The following is a 16,555-nucleotide window of genomic DNA, read 5'->3' on the forward strand; positions in this document are numbered from 1 at the left end:
GAAACATTAAACGTATTCCCATTCAAGTAAAGTTATGCTTTCTCTGGGACAATAACAACTGAAAAATTAAAAGACAAGTATATTTTGTATGATTTTTTTTCCTTTAGGCTTACTTTCTTCTATCTGCACTCCTTTAATGTGATGTGATTTTAGCTTTTACTGTATGGTGGTTTTTTCTTTCTTTTAGTGGCTCAGCAGTAAGAATGAAGGATTGGAAATGGGACTCATACACAACAAAAGCACTCTGTTGAAAAAACCCCATGGTTGTTGTTTTCTTCTTTTGCTTTTCCAAAATAAAGCTTAAAAACATCTGTCCCATGATCAGTCATTTATTTTGTATTATTTGGTTCCGTATTGTACATAAAACATTCACTGGTATGTTAGTGGAGAACATGTCTTGTTGTCTCCTCTGTGCTCAGCTCAGCCAGTGGAGGCTGCGAGCACCCAGTTTGCTCACACACTTGGGTCTTCACAGCTCTTATGTGCTGAAAAGCTCCCAGGGGAGATGAACCCAGCCTCTGAGGTGCTAAGATTTGGTCTTGACCCTTTTAAACTCTAAATATGGGGCTTTAGATAAAACCTGTAGATGTCTAACATTTTCTTCTTTATTTTTTCCCCCTCCAATTTTAGGCTTACTTTAACCTTATCCTGTCCCATGGACCTGAAGAATTTTCCTATGGATGTGCAGACATGTACAATGCAGCTAGAGAGCTGTGAGTGTCCAATTGCTTTATCTATCAAATAACATGATTTTACCCTAACATTCAGAGGTTAGATAGTATCTATGTTGTCACATTTATGCGATGAGACTCAATATTCCTAATTTGTATGGAAAAAATAATGGAGGAACAGTGCTTTAACTATTTATCACCATAACGTGTTGGTCCCCTGTTTCTGTGCTTTTCCTGGTCCGTTCCCTTTCCCTCTCCTGGGTCATATCACCTCACCCATCAGGGCTGCATCACTTCCAGGGGTAACCACAGCAATGCTACGTGGGAGAAATTTTTAAATCTCAGGAAAGTAAGAGCAATTCGTACATAGCCAGGGATTCACTGTGTCCCATTGAGTTAGGTTGTAGTCTTTTGAAAAATGACTCGATGAAACAGGGGTCCTATTAATATACTTAACATGGTAAGCTAAATACAGCCAAGGCATGGACTGGAGTATCAGCACACACCACAGCACTGTTTCAACTCGACCAGGGAATAAACAGGCAAAACCAGGATGGGCTCAGACAATGGCATATACCAGTGATCATTCCAAATATTCAGTAGATACCACTCCATCTTGAGGGGTTTTTTGTAGTGAGGGGAGAAGGGGTTTAGCTGTGTGAGTATGGACTGTGGGCTGCCACATGATTTTGTGCCCACAAAATCACAGAATCATAGACTGGTTTAGGTTGAAAGGGTCCTTAAAGATCATCTAGTTCCAATCCCCCTGCCATAGGCGGGGACATGTTTCACTGGACCAGATTGCTCAAACCCCATCTGACCTGGCCTTGAACACTTCCAGGGATGGGGCATCCACAGCTTCTCTGGGCAACCTGTTCCAGTGTTTCAGCACCTTCACAGTAAAGAATTTCTTCCTAATGTCTAATCTAAACCTACCTTCTTTCAAGTTTGAAGCCATTACCCCTTGTTCTATCACTACAAAAAGGCCCATGTCAAAAGTCCTTCTCCAGCTCTCTTGCAACCCCCTTTAGGTACTGGAAGGCTGCTCTAAGATCTCCCCAGAACCTTCTCTTCTCCAGGCTGAACAACCCCAACTCTCTCAGTCTGTCCCCATAGCAGAGGTGCTCCAGCCCTCTGATTATTTTTGTTCCCCTCCTCTAGACTCACTCTAATGGGACTGTGCTTCTTACACTGGGGGCCCCAGAGCTGGATGCAGCACTCCAGGTGGGATGGAGTAGAGGAGGGCACTCACCTCCCTTGACTTTCTGGTCATGCTGGTTTTGATGCAGGCCAATATACAATTGGCTTTATGGGCTGCAAGCACACACTGCTGGGTCATGTCAAGCTTCTCATCCACCAGCACTCCTAAGTCCTTCTCCCCAGGGCTGCTCTCAGTCCACTCTCCACTCAGCTTGTATTTGTGCTTGGGATTGCCCCGATTCATGTGCAGAACCTCAGACTTGACCTTGTTGAACTTCATGAGATTGACACAGTTTATTTAATTTGGCCATGAAGATGTAGCAGTACAGTCAAAAAGACACTTCAGTGAGTCGATGCCTCTCTTTTCCCTCCACATCTCTCAGTGATAAGTTCACAGGTTTACAAAAGTTGCCATTTTCTTTTCAATAAGGGACTGGCATTCTGCAGTCTAGAAATCCTTGGTTTTTTGGTGCATACCAACTCCATCATCAAATAATGATGAAAATAAAGCAAAATGCAGGCTTATACATAGACACAGAGAAACTTCAGTTCAGGTGTAAACAGCATCTTGTATGGGCCAGCAAAATTACTTTTTAGAGGCAAATCAGGGCAATATTTCAGAACATAATGGTGTTTACTTGTCACTTTTAATAAAGTAATAGTGCGGTAATAGCGCAGTAATAGCAACTGGCAACTAACAGGAATAGTGCTATTGTTAATCATACAGTTTGAAAATATAATTGAGATAACATATATTGTAATAAAAGACATGCTTCTCAGACATAATAACGTTGGCTTTTTATGTTTTCCGGTCAGCTGTCATCTAATAAACTCTGATTTCTGTTTTGCAGTTGGATATACTATGAATGATTTGATATTTGAGTGGCTAAGTGATGGACCTGTGCAAGTAGCAGAGGGTTTAACCTTGCCACAGTTTATTTTGAAAGAAGATAAAGAACTTGGTTATTGCACAAAGCATTACAACACTGGTGAGCATTTTTCTATTTTTTTCTATCAGTTCTCCAGTGGTATCTATTGTCAGTTTTTAAAGGGAAAATATAGGTTAAATGGAAAAAGAAAAGAATTTGGAATTAAAATTTAAATCAGCCACGCATTTTTAAATTTGAAAAGAAAGAAATTTTCTCCTTTTTATTTTTGTTTGAAAGATTTTGTTTCCAAATTTTCTTTAATTTCATTAAAGGTATTCTAATATCCTTAAAATCATTAAAGAATTTAAAACCTTTAAAAAATCTAGTTGTGTTGATATCCTTAAAATGAAATTTTTTAACAAACTAACTCTTTTCGTAAATATTGATGAATCACTTTAAAGTACTGATTTTTCTGAACCTGATTTATTTCTCCAGCATTTTAAATTGCCAGTGAGAAAAAATATAAAATTTTCACCAGCTTTTATGTGTGGTCTAATTTATGAGATGTAGTATGTGAAACGAGGATGTTTTCATTGCTGATCTGAATAGTGTACAGATACGTAATGTTGGGAAGTTAAATTTTTGTTTAATACTCTGTTGTTTTTTCTTGTTAAGAAGTTTCTAATTCTGTGTTTTCTATCTTTAGCTTTACAGAAAAGAGAGGACTCTGTAAAATTTTGATTTAGCTGCTTGGAGTTTATTTAATAGGGACAGCATTTAGAGAACAGTTTTCTGGGTGCTTTCTGAGATTAAATATAATCCTTCTCATCTAAAATAGCTTTTTCATCATTTCAGCATAGGAGCCGATCTGGTTGCATCAAATATGTTTGTTTCACTCTGTGAATATTAGAATGTGAGAAGTACTGCCTCTACTAAAAATAAAATCACATTTATTTCTTATGAAAAAAAAACTATTGTTTTTAATTTTTATAAATGCAGCTTCTCATTTTAGAGCCCAAAGTACCAAGGAAGGAAAACTTCTTGACTGACACTCCCATTACTCTCTTCTCTGTAGTATGCTCCTTCAGGTTTGGTGTGAAATCAAAATACGGATAAAATCTATTGCTGAGCCTTGTCATAAACTCACTGTCCAGGCTGTGCTTCAAGAGGCTGGAGAGCCTTTGACATACTGGGTTACTCTCATGCCGTTGCTGTCACATGGCCAGACTGGTTAGGAACAGCCACTACCCAGGTCTCAGCATTTGCCTTTTGAGTCACAGGTCCAGTCACTCATTTTAGAACTTCTGTCCTGTCAAAAGATATTATTCTGTTTGTCTCCACTCCTTTCTTTGTCAAACAGCTTCTGCATTCTCCGTTGTGCCAACTCTTGCTGTTCAGCATTGTAGACTAGCAAAAAAATACAGGTACATCACAAAAAGGAGAAAACAATCTAATTTCCCCTGAAAGGGCAAATGAGGAACAAGGCATCTTCGTGCATTTGACCAACCAACACAAAAGGGGTCCTTTGAAACCATTAGCATGACACTTCAGGAATGACAGGCTCTTGTAGTCAGCCTGGAGAGTGAGAGACCTCACAGTATCTAAACCTCAGTAATTCGTAATTCTGGGAGCAGTGCAGAGTGATTGCATTAGTAACTGATGAGCTGTTGCAACTCAGGGCTCTGCATCCTCTGCAGCGCAACTAGCTCCACTGTCAGGAAACTTCTGCTCTCCACAACACTGTGGAGCAGCTGTCTGCTGTTTGAAGAATCACTCACCTCCCAGGAGAGATTGTTTTAGGTTTTCTGAAGTCAGAATTTTAGCAAAATTCAAAGTAGAGCTTGAGTTGATTCTGCTGTGAGACATAATCCACAGACACAGGCAAATGACATGAGCAGAATGAGAAGGAGTGTGATCTACCATAGGACTGTAACACTAGCAGTTCACTGTTTGTCTGTTCGAATATGGCTGTTTAATCTGGTGTCACTAAAAGACCAAAATGCTGTCCGCTTTTAATACTAAACAATATAGTTGACTAAAGTAAAAGCTCACTAAATTTAGTGAGAAAAGTAACATGACGTTATATTGTCTGGAGGTACAACAATTGTGATAATATTAATTTTCTCAGTTAATATAAAGAACTGGGCACAGATTGCTTCAGTTGTGCCATGCTTTCCCCAAGCTAGCATGCAACAAGTGATTGACTAGCGTTTGTGTATCAGGAGCTGCTTCTGGTGTTAGGTTAGGAAACAGGCCATGCATCTAATTTATATTCAGAAAACAAGATAAAAATGTGCAAAAAGCATTTATTAAAGTAATTTCATGTTCTAGGAAAGTTTACATGCATTGAAGTCAAGTTTCATTTGGAGCGTCAGATGGGATACTATTTAATCCAGATGTACATTCCTAGCCTGCTGATTGTCATTTTATCCTGGGTTTCTTTCTGGATCAACATGGATGCTGCTCCAGCCAGAGTTGCACTGGGTATCACTACAGTTTTGACAATGACCACGCAAAGCTCAGGATCGAGAGCTTCCCTCCCAAAAGTAAGGAAATAATTTTGTACCAAAAATTTGTTATTAATGAGAAATATTTGTGCTACTTTTTTAAGTTTCTGAAAGGTCTGTGTAACTATGCATCTGATAAGGATACATGAGAATGGGGTAACAGTGTGATGTGAAACTGTTTCAATACCCTTGTATTTGTATTAGCACAAGTTGCTGCTGTTTTGTGGGATGGTTGGACAGTTCAGCAGTATGGATTTTTAATGAGCTTCCACTAGCTTTAATACTTAGTTTTCAGCATTTAGAAACCAGATTTTCTGAAGTATTTAGACACCTGACTGGATTTCTCTCAGACTGGGGACTTTAAAAACACGGTCTGATCTTCTCTGGACTGTTAGATTTTCACATATCTTGATGTTTCTAGATATGGCACTTAGCCCAATGGATATATAAAAATACCCCTCAAAAATATATATAGAATACATATATATAGCATACATACACCTAGAAGATTTCTCTGGAGAACCTTTTCAGTGCAGAACTGATGATGTCTCTGTTTCATGGCAGAATTTGTCCATGTGCTCATTCAAGTGTCATCTGAAGATCTTCATCCTGTCTATGCACAAAAATATCCCCTCATTCAAATTTTGTGGTCTTTTTAATCCTGACCAGATGCTGTAGATGGATTTACCGATTACAGACGAGGTTCTTTGTTTAGTCAGGCTGACAGCTCTTTTCAACAAAGGCACAGCTCAAATGCTTCTGATGATAGCATTCCCAGCAGAATTTCACATGCGTGCTCAGGTTTCATACAATTTTCTGGAAGGGAGCTCAGAGTTAGGTCAGTTTGCAACAGTCTAAGGAGTTATGAGATATACTCCCTGAAGAGTACTTTTACAGCATCACTGGGACTGGGGTCATAGCATCAATGAAAAGCACAAATTTTGAGTGTTTGTATCATGATCCATTTCAAGAAATCAGTATCCCATTTAGTCATTCTAAATACTGCAATTTGTTCAACTGGAGCACATATAGGGCAACTTGAAAAAGAGCACAGATTATGTTACTCTTGTTAGTAATGAGAAAGTATCACTTAAAAATCTGGTGACTACAACATTTGGTTCAGCTTCACTTGTTTATTTGGAGATAAGTATAATTTTCCACGCAAACTAAAAGCCTTTCAAATATTAACTTAGATTTTCAAATGGGAAATTTATTAAATATTTATTCAGACAATTCAGTCAATATTATCAGTGAACATTCTGAAAAGAAAGTCTAAAAAGAGATAATCTTGGCAAGGAGCATATAGGCTCTGTAGCTAATGAGTTCGGAGTCACTGAAGACTATGTACAATATGACTCCATGTGATATATTCCAAGTTTCTTACAGATTAGCTGGTTTAAGAATTCTAGATAGTACAGCCACTGTAGTGGAGATTTCCACCCACATTTCCTACTGTGCAAGCTTACCCTGAAAAGAGGCGCAACGGTGTTAGCATGCCCTGAGTATTAAAGGTTTAGAAAGAGTTTTTATCATAGCCTTTAATGCAGCTGAAATGTTTTCCCTTTTGCATTGTCTTGTTTGAGTAGAAAAATATTTGCTGAGTGGGAGAAATGGGAAGACCAAAAAAGTATGTTGACTGTGGCTATTTGATTATCAGAGTGGTTCTTCTCCAGCCTCAGGATTAAATACATTTATCTCAGCAGCAGTCAGAGAACAGTGATGCTCTGTCCATACTCCATCTTCTGTTCTGCTGTGTTCCTTTGCCAACACAGGCACTAAGAGGAAGTATCTCATCAGAAAGCCCAACACACTTATTATAGTCAGGCTGCACCTGGCTGTTGCAATTTCACTGTGTGATTCAGCTGAGTTGTATTTTATAGCTTTGATGTCTGTATGTTAGTTAATCCTTGTGGGGACTTTTGAAGGTGCGTCAGTTGACTTGAAAATGTGGTTCTAGGTAAATGCTACCTTTTCTGCCAGCTGACTCCCACCTCGGATGACACAGACTCTTGAAGAAACATGGGCACCATACAGGTCCCATATCACCAATACCTGATTCCTTACACATAGAAGCAAACTTTTGTTGCTATTGCTGTTGCAGGCACTTAGCTGTTTTAAAACCTTATTTGTAACTTAATACCAAAATTGCATTTTATAATTTATGTAATAAAATCTGTCCAGCTGAAATGCATTTAGAAATAAAATAAGAAAAGAATTCAATCAAATCAGTGTCAAATCTGAAAACTCAAAATGCCTCTTTAAAAGTAATGTTTTTTAAAGCCCTGTCTACATATTGCCAAAACACAGGAAGTTAGGCTGCCAGTAAAATATCCATTTAAAAATTGCTCTGAGCATGAATATCTAACAGAATAAGATATGTCAGGAGAGTTATTTTTGCAAAAATACTGAAAAAAATGATGCAACTTTGCTTTGTAAAAGCAGCCTAGGTTTGAATACAAGAGTTATAATTTCCTCATCCTTCATGTCCTGTTCTTATTAACAAAGATTCGTGCAGTTTAACTTTACCTTTAATTTACCCAGTCTCATGCCAAGACTTTCATTCTATTCTTTTCTATTTTCATAGACTTTTATCACAAAAAACAACAAAGCATCAAAACTCACCAGATTTAAAGGAAATAATTCCTTTACCTAAAGAAAAGAAAGAATTGTGATAAGATTCCTTGGATTTTTTTGCCTGTTTCCAAGTTACTATCTAAATGACTAAGTGTTACTGTTTAAAAGTAATTACCTACATATTGTTCTCAACCCTGTTATAAGATAGCATGACAATGTTCTGTTTGTTTAAAACTGCTCTTTTCCATATTAATAACTAGCATTCATTTTGATACAGAGATTTCGTAATAGTAGGTCATGGCAACACAGACATTAGGCACTCTGTTGTTGAAAATTAAACATAAGATTGAGACTGCTGTAAAGAAAAGAAAATAAAAGACAATGAAAGACTGAAATTAATTCCATCTGAGGCTCATATTTGCTGCACATAAGATAAACATTTAGAAAGCTTCTTCTAAGTCAAATATAATTATATTTCTTTTGTAAATTTTGTAGTATTTCTGTGGAATCACTATATTTTTAGTATTTTGAAATTCTGGCTAAGATTATGGGGTCAAATTCCAATATTAGCAGCATAGTAATAAAGAAATCAATATGCTTTTTTTAATATTATCCTGTGAAGTTGATTTCTTCCTCTACCAAAGACAGGAATAAATCATGAGACAGTTAACATGACAGCAAAGCTACAGTTCTAGGAAGGGTGACCTGCGGTGCCTGTTTCAGAATGCAGAAAGGTTCTCTTCCTCCATAGTTTTAGCATAAACTGAGCAATAGTGCACCGTGCCTCCTTTATGGACATGAAATAATAATTTTCTGTGTAGGGGTTATCATTCAGAAATAGTCACTGTGGTGCCAATCTCTTTTAAAGTGATGAAATTATTTTGTGATTGTTACCGAGGCGTCCTGTAACCAGATTTACCCTAGCTGGCTGTGTTGGGGAGTGGTAAGGAACTCACCCACAAAGCTGAGATGGAATACCCTCCCTCCAGTTTGGCTGATCCATCTCTGGGATTCCCAGGAACGGTGATCCAAAATAGCAGGGTTCCTGTGATCGGTTCCCCTTCCCACACTTTCATATGTATAGGTCTTACCCTAGTCTGACACTCTATGTCCGAATTCCTCTGATTGTGTCATCACTTTCCACTCAGAAACTTTGGCTGGGTAGATGTTTGTGCACCCAGCTACACCAGTGGCTTTTGCCCATCAGCCAGCTAAGCAGAAATCCTGGTTTCCAGCTGGGTGATCGGTGTGACCACGCATCTGTAATGAAATCCTCGAGAATCCCTGAGCTTTCTGTGCCAGTCTTGTGCATGAGCCAGGGAGATCCCTTGCACCCAGGTTTTGCTGGACTTCATCTGTGCAGAGATGTCACACAAATTAGGAATCTGATGTAACGGACCATACATCCATGCACTGCTCAGCGCATCCTTGCTTTTTGGAAGTATGAGACCCATGGACCGAAACAGCAACATGCATTCATCAAAATATGGACTGAGGATTGTCTGGGCGTCATAAGGGACACCTAGACATTGAATATGTCTTTACGTATTTTATGGTCCCAGCTACATGTAAGCTGAGGGTGTAAAGGGGAGGATGTCAAGGTCCAGTGCAGAATTGTTGAGGTGTTACAAAACAATTCTTCAAAGCATTGAAGAACCATTTTCATGCTATTCTGTTTGTTTGTAAATTGCTCTCCTTCAGTTGAATCAACAGAAAAAAAGTTTTAAAGCATTTTCAAAAGAAGCATTTGAAAGAATAATGAGTTCTCTGCTGTGCTAGTTGTGCATTTTTTAGATTGTTTTCTTCTTAAAACACTTATATAAACCAAACCTTAGCAACAACAGTCCAAGGAAATGAATTACTTTTAATGCCATAGAGCAAAACATTGGAGGATATTTTAAGTCAAGTGAGTGATAGCAACTGTATTTTATGTAGTTGCAAAGCATTCATACTGTGTTACCTTAATGCACAGGGCTTAATGAATGCATGTTTTTTCCCCAGGGAACAATCTGTGCAGAAAAAAAGTCTCGTTCAAAGCTCACCAAAACCTCTGGAAGTCCTTCCATTCACTTCATTTTTTTTGAATCACTAAATGCATTACCAAATGCAATAAAAGCATTATATTCTTTATAAAAACATTAATAAGTGCAGAGACTTGCAAAACCAAAGTCAATGAATTCTATCCCCTTTGGCAGTAAATGACTGCTTTTATGTGTCATCTACTATCTTCAGCATATTTGGAGACTTTTAAAGATTCTTGGGCTTTTGGCAGACCAGTCTCTCCTTTTTTTGAATGCCAGAAGTTATCAAGTAAAGAAGATCCAAGAATATGGCACTTCTTTTTTTAGTTATTTTGAATTAAGGTTGAAGTTATACCATTGTGCAAAACAAAAAAAAAAAAAAAAAGAAAAAGAAGAAATTAGGAACAATAGCAATAAGGACAAAGAAATAGAGGCTTTTATCAGTGATGATTTTGTTCATTTGTTTTCATAGGAAGTAGAGCACCTAAGGGGATATTTTACTCTTTCATTAGCAAAGCACAGAGATGATATGTTTTGGTGCAGCATTATGGTGAAAAAGCAATAATGAAGTAACTTGGAATAGAAGCAATTTTTTTGACAAATTACTTTTACTCTAGTCTCAGGATCTGAAGAGGAAATATAGGAGTAATTTGGCAATCATGAGATTTATTAATTGACACTGGGTTTATGTGGGTGTGCGAGCATTTTACACACTGCTTAAATAATTAAAACAACTCTATTTTTATTATATATTTGCAAATTCCTGTTGGAGACATAATGGTCCAAAAACATTACCTTGATACTGAAGTATGTCTGCTCTACATCACATATTTATGTATCCTGATAGGGGTACTACAAACAAATGTACACTTTTAAAAAGTTTGTTCAGGACCCTTGAGCTGATTTAAAGAAAAATGTTCTATTAATTGTCAGTTTTCTAAAAGAGGGTATCCTGTCCAAACTCTTGGGAAGTCAGGCTACATGGTCAGGAAGCCATGAGGAACTATTCTTCAGTCATGTGCCTACATGGAAATATTTTAGCACTCACTTCATTTGTTAATTTCTAGCATTCTTACACAACTTTCTTTTCCCTTCACATTGTAGTTTTAACATACAACATATATTCCTTCTTTTATTTATATTAAATGATCATTAAACCTGCTTTAATGCTTTTTTTTGGGGGGTTGACAACTAAATTTTGTATAAAGACAATGTTTTCAATATCCATTTTGTGCAGTATTTGAATCTGGATATAAAGATCTGTTCTATACTACATAACAAAGGAAATCACGTAGACTCAACCTACTTTTCAACAAAAGATTTCCAAAATAAAAAAAGGGTTTTAAGTAAGTATTTCTTCACATAATGAAGCAATTAATTGAATACAAACTGATTGTGACTAAATATATACTTTTGTGTGTAAAATAAATAGTCCCATAAAATACTATAAAAAATTCCTGTCGAGAAATTTATAAGCACCTGCTTATATCTTATAGTTCAGAAAATGTGTTTTCTGATTCTACTCTACAGTTTTTCATATTCCATTTCTCTATTCTTACTTCTCCCTTTAATTATGTTTTCTCATGAAGGGTTTTGAGGCAGGATATTGTGTTTGTGCTCGAGGGCAGGAGAGTGTTTGAATTGCAATGGGAGATGTGATACATGTATCAGATGATACCTGAGGTACCAGACAGAACTTCCTAGCCACTTCAAATATTAATAGCACTGTGGCCATGTTAATACCAACTTGAAAATACATGCTCGGCCCTGATTAAAAGAACGTGTAGTGCCCATAAACTTCTCTGCTGTTTCCACCTACAGCAGCTGGTCTTGTAAAAGACACTTTCCTTTCTTGCAAATTTTGCACCTCTGAGACTCAGGTAGATACTTACAGAGCTAGCCTGTGTAGTTACAGCTTCACTGGGAGCAGAAATCTCAATTAGAACAATGTTCGATGAGATGTGGCACAGTTATATATGCTGTGATCATGCATCCATAATAGGAAGAAATTTTTTTTTCCGTTCTGCAGCCATTTCCAGTTCTATACAACTGAAGTCTTCAGTATGCTGCACAAGGAAAAAGATGAAAACCAGCATGATCCATGCTTCTTGTGAGAAGTGCAGGAGGAAGAAGGTTGTAGATCTTAAAGAGAGCACCTAAATCTGTTGCTAGAAATTGTCACATTATTCAGTTTAGCTTGGCCACAGATGTATGGTGCCCTGGACAATCTTTGGGTCTTACAGCGGTTATGTATTGATTCTAGTGATTCCCTCTACCTTCATTCTGAGCAAAGCTGACTGATGAGATACTGACTGGTATGTTGTCTGATTACTACTGATAAAGACTAATACATTAGGATCTATAGCAGATTCTACTCTATGAAAGTCAAAAATAAATGACTGATTAAATTGGTCACCTTTCCCACTGTACTCACGTAAACTTTAAAGTTTACTTTTCTTTGTAGTGAAGACAGTGGTATTTACTGTACAACAAAAACAGTAATTTGCTTTCATGTGTGACAGCTAAAAGTATGCAATAAGATGTGTCTGAATACCTCTGGGATGTGGTTTGAGTACTTCTGGCACTTCCTCAGCAGGTTTTATAATGCAGTCATCTGAGAGGGCTGGCATTCAGCAGAGCCTGTTTCAACATCAGGGAAGAGTTGAAGTTGTTGTGCACACCAGTCTACCGGCTGTTTCATAACCCTGGCATGGTACTGGAGCTCTTCGGCTTCATTGTCACACCCTCTAGGACTTTCTGGTGGCTTTTAGTGTCTCTCTGAGGAGTGCTCAGTGCTGCTCTTCCACAGACATAAGCACTGCAAACCCTCTCTGAAGCAATGGCGTACGCTGCTGTGGCTCATTCGTTTCAAGTAATTGCAAGCCTTGACTCTATTAGATCATCTAGAACTATTACTTATGAATATCTTCTGTTAATATTTCATTTGAAATAATCTTGATGGGACCCCCTGGAGTCTGGGAAAACCACTTTCATTTGCAGTTTACCTTAAGGCTGTGGCCTTCCAGTTTGAACATCAGTGCACACAGCACGTGGCTGCTGAGGCAGCTGGGCCATTAACATCTTACTCCCAGAAGTTGTCTATGAGTGACAGTGGAACCTTTTGAATTCTGTTACTTGAATGACAGGTCTTTTTTTTTTTCCTTTGGGAAACATTTTAATGAAAAAAAATATTTCTTGTTGATGTTGATACCTAGAATTATTAACCTCTTCTTCTCCTTTCTCTCTCCCCTCCAAGGAAAACAGAGAGAGACAATTTACTTTTTTTCATGGATGCATCAAACAAACTTCTGCAGGAGGAGGAATTAAGTGTCTCATTGTGTCTTGTTTTTACATATAATATTTGTGTTGTGACATAACTATGACTTTAATTTGCCAATAGTGTGGCACAATAGTCTTTGTTGTGCTAAAATCAGCTTTGCAAATGAAACAATTCTAAACTAGGCATTGGCAAAAAAACAATGTAATTTGTTTTTTAAGACATGGAAGTATAGTCATGCATTCTAGAATGTGTCATTATTCGCAGATCTTAAACTAAAGTTTTAAACTCTGATGAAATAATCTCTTTTTCTCCTTGTTTCTTCTTCCTAGAAGCTTGGAGTTAATTGAGATATCTTGTCTCAAAAAGAAGTGAGCATGAGAGTAAAAGGCCTTGATCCTCAGTAGCTTCTGTGAGAAATAGACATAGCGTGTTATCTTTCCTCGTTCTACCAAAGGTTAATGCTCAGGAGAACTGGAGTCTGAACTCTCAGTATGTCTAGAGAGAAATGTAAGTGACTAAGTCACAGCAGAAAATATAAGTTACAAAAAAGGGAGAACACATAAGAAACGTTCCTCAGTACGTTGATTCATAGAAAAGATGGTACAATTATGTTAGAAATAATTATCAGTAATTACACTATTATAAGAAGAACATATCAATATTTGTTACATATGGAAGAAAATCTTCCTGCTATAAGGTTGTCTACCAAGGAACTAAAAGTTACCCTAATTCGTTTCATCAATATAAATTTTCTGTCTCTTTTCTGCAGAAGGGCATTTTCCTTTGTGTATGTAATGGCAATCGAAACACTTTACTGATTGATTCATACTAAAATGTGATTAACAGTGCTACTTTTAAAATTTATCTGTGGTCAGGAGGCATTGATGTCCCTCCGTTTCTAGGGGATGATCAACTTGAAAACATGACTTAATTTCCAAGGGAACCATATAGATGGTCACAGAGAGCAACGAGAGCACTAACCTCCTGGAGCACACCAGTCTATGCTTGAGCGTGCTCTCCTCATAAAAAAACTGACTTAAAACCACTTTAAATTTGCATAGAACTGACAAAGAGAAAATGAAAAATTAAGAAAGTGAAGCAGCCCAAATGTCAGGATTATAATAAAAGCTTTTTAGAGTTATACAGTGTGTTCTGTTGCTTTTTCTAATTCAAACAACCAAGCTACTCACTTGCTTTTTTAAGGAAGCCGTAGTTGTCTGACAGGATCTATTTTATGAGTTTGTTGGCTACATTTTGCTGTCTCCTGAACCTTCTAGCACAAACAGAATCTGCTCAGAATGAAAACAAAATCCTGTCACTGGGAATGACGTGAACTAAAGCATTCAGATGCTCAGGCTTTGCTGATGCCTTTATTTCTTACCAGAGGTCCTCAAAGTCAAGGATAACTGAGCTATGCGACAGAAATAGTGCAGAGCAATTCAGTTATGCGTATATCTATCCCTGGATATGAAAAAGAACACCCCAGCATTGCTTTTCTGTATCTCAAAAAGGCTAACATCCTACTCTAGGAAGCAATGTGGTCTTTTTTATATGTTTTGTTTTCTTTATCTGTCCCATCTAGTGAGTGGGAAGAAAAACACATAATTATTCTCTTAATTGGTTAAGTATTCTCTCTGAACTTGGTTCATTTTTCATGTTTTAGCAGTGGTGTAGTGTTGATTCTAACTGGGTAGTGGTTGGGATTTCTTGGTAAATAAGAAATGAGAATTATTTTTTTTAAACCATTTTCTAGTGCCCTAATTTTAGAATCAGGATAAATACTACACTGCTCACACAAGAAGTGTTAAGTGTGAACCACACAACTGTGTATAGAAGTCACTTCTTATTGTTTCCTACACTGACTGGAACAGGAGACAGGTGTTTCACAACGAGTTAAAAAGGTGTGTACTACACATTCTTCCAGGCAAGACTTGTAGCTTGGCAAATTATTTCATGGTGAATTGTTTAAAGGTAGACCTCTCTCAGTGAGTGCGGCTATAAGAGTTGATTAGCTTCTTGCATTAATGAGGTTTCAGTAAAAACTTTTCCCAAACTGAAAGGCATATCTAATTAAAATTGCCTGAGTATGGGAAGTGCACTTCACGGCAAGTTCATCTGGCCAGTTTCATTCATGATTTCCATGATTACTCTGACTTCCTCCAGATGTGGTTCCCTCTTACTTGAGGAAAAGCAACCTCAATAGCAGCTGTTGACCACAGCAGAGATCAAAATCATTTTATCCAGCTCCTCTGTCTGCCATCTGTGAAAGATTTTTACAATAAATCCTTAGCGCTGCTAGCTGTTGTTCTCATTGATTTTTTTTTTTTTTAAATTTATACTCTTTTGAGATGGTCTTCTCAAAAGCAGTGAAAATCACCCTGAAAAGAGAATGAAAATGAATTTTCAGATATGCTATTTTCAGATAAAAAAAATTCTGGTGTTTCCAGCTAAAATCAAATAAATAGTTCTTCCTAGCTCCTCTTTGTCTGTATAGTACACATTGCATTAGATCTGTGCTCCAGCAGTGACAAACACTTTAGGCGTGGTCAGACATTTTCTCTGATGAACTACTTTTCGTAAAAAAAAAGTCCCTTTGTTGAAGCTATGCAAAGGGTACTTTGGAATATTTTCATTTATTGGAAAATTTTCCCAGATAGTTAATGTTGACTTCCAAAGACCACTTTCTGATTTCTCCAACATATGGGTTTTTTTTGAAACTGCCTTAATACTTGGAAATCAAAAGTTAATCAATCTAAAAAATCTAAAAATTTTGACATGAAAATGAAAATTATAGAAATTATTCAATTGACATTTTTTAAAAATTAATTTGTGATTTGTGACTTTTTTTAACATTTTCTTTTTTTATTCTAATTTAGAAGACATTTTGACATTTCTGAAATGTCAAAAATCCCCAGGGATGGGAAAAATGACATCCCCCTCAGATCTAACATTTGCTGAGATACTGGTAGGCACTTTTCAAGTGTGGATAATATTAAGAGTTCAGAGAAAATTGCACTGATTAGAACCTTACTACATAAGATCAATCTCAGGCACTGAAAGACTGAGAAGAAGAGAATAAAATCAAACTGCCTCGTAGTGAGCTCCAGCCATGCTCTTTGTAGCCAGCATATGAAGCTTCAAGCCACTGGAGCATAGTTTAGCCTGTTGTTTCGATTCTGATGTGGCTTAGTGACTTGTAGAAATAATTTTCCAAGTCCAGAAGGGACAATGTGACCTTCCAGGATAACAGTATTTTTTTGCATCCAATTTCTATTACAGTTGTGTTCTATAAATACTCTATATTTGGCTTAAATGTGTCTTTAAAAGTGTGCAGTCTTGTTTTGAAAATTAAATTTGGAAGTTTATTTCAATAACTACACAGGCACAGTCTTAAAGGGAAATGTTTTTAGAGATGGGATTCAATTCTTGTCTG

General features: G+C 37.1%; 1 protein-coding gene across 8 annotated transcripts in view; it reads left to right on the forward strand.

Moving 5' to 3' along the window:
• GLRA2 (glycine receptor alpha 2) overlaps positions 1-16,555 on the forward strand; it is a 130,148-nt gene that overhangs the window by 48,100 nt on the left and 65,493 nt on the right. For 7 of the 8 annotated variants that reach the window (XM_064646655.1, XM_064646661.1, XM_064646659.1 and 4 more), the window contains 3 exons: positions 631-713; positions 2,723-2,860; positions 5,072-5,286. In XM_064646655.1, the coding sequence (XP_064502725.1) occupies positions 631-713; positions 2,723-2,860; positions 5,072-5,286 (436 nt within the window). The remainder of the gene's footprint in view (positions 1-630; positions 714-2,722; positions 2,861-5,071; positions 5,287-16,555) is intronic. The other variant, XM_064646658.1, reaches the window with a different exon arrangement.

This window comes from Pseudopipra pipra, chromosome 2 (genome assembly GCF_036250125.1).
Source record: "Pseudopipra pipra isolate bDixPip1 chromosome 2, bDixPip1.hap1, whole genome shotgun sequence".
NCBI classification, from domain to species: Eukaryota; Metazoa; Chordata; class Aves; order Passeriformes; family Pipridae; genus Pseudopipra; species Pseudopipra pipra.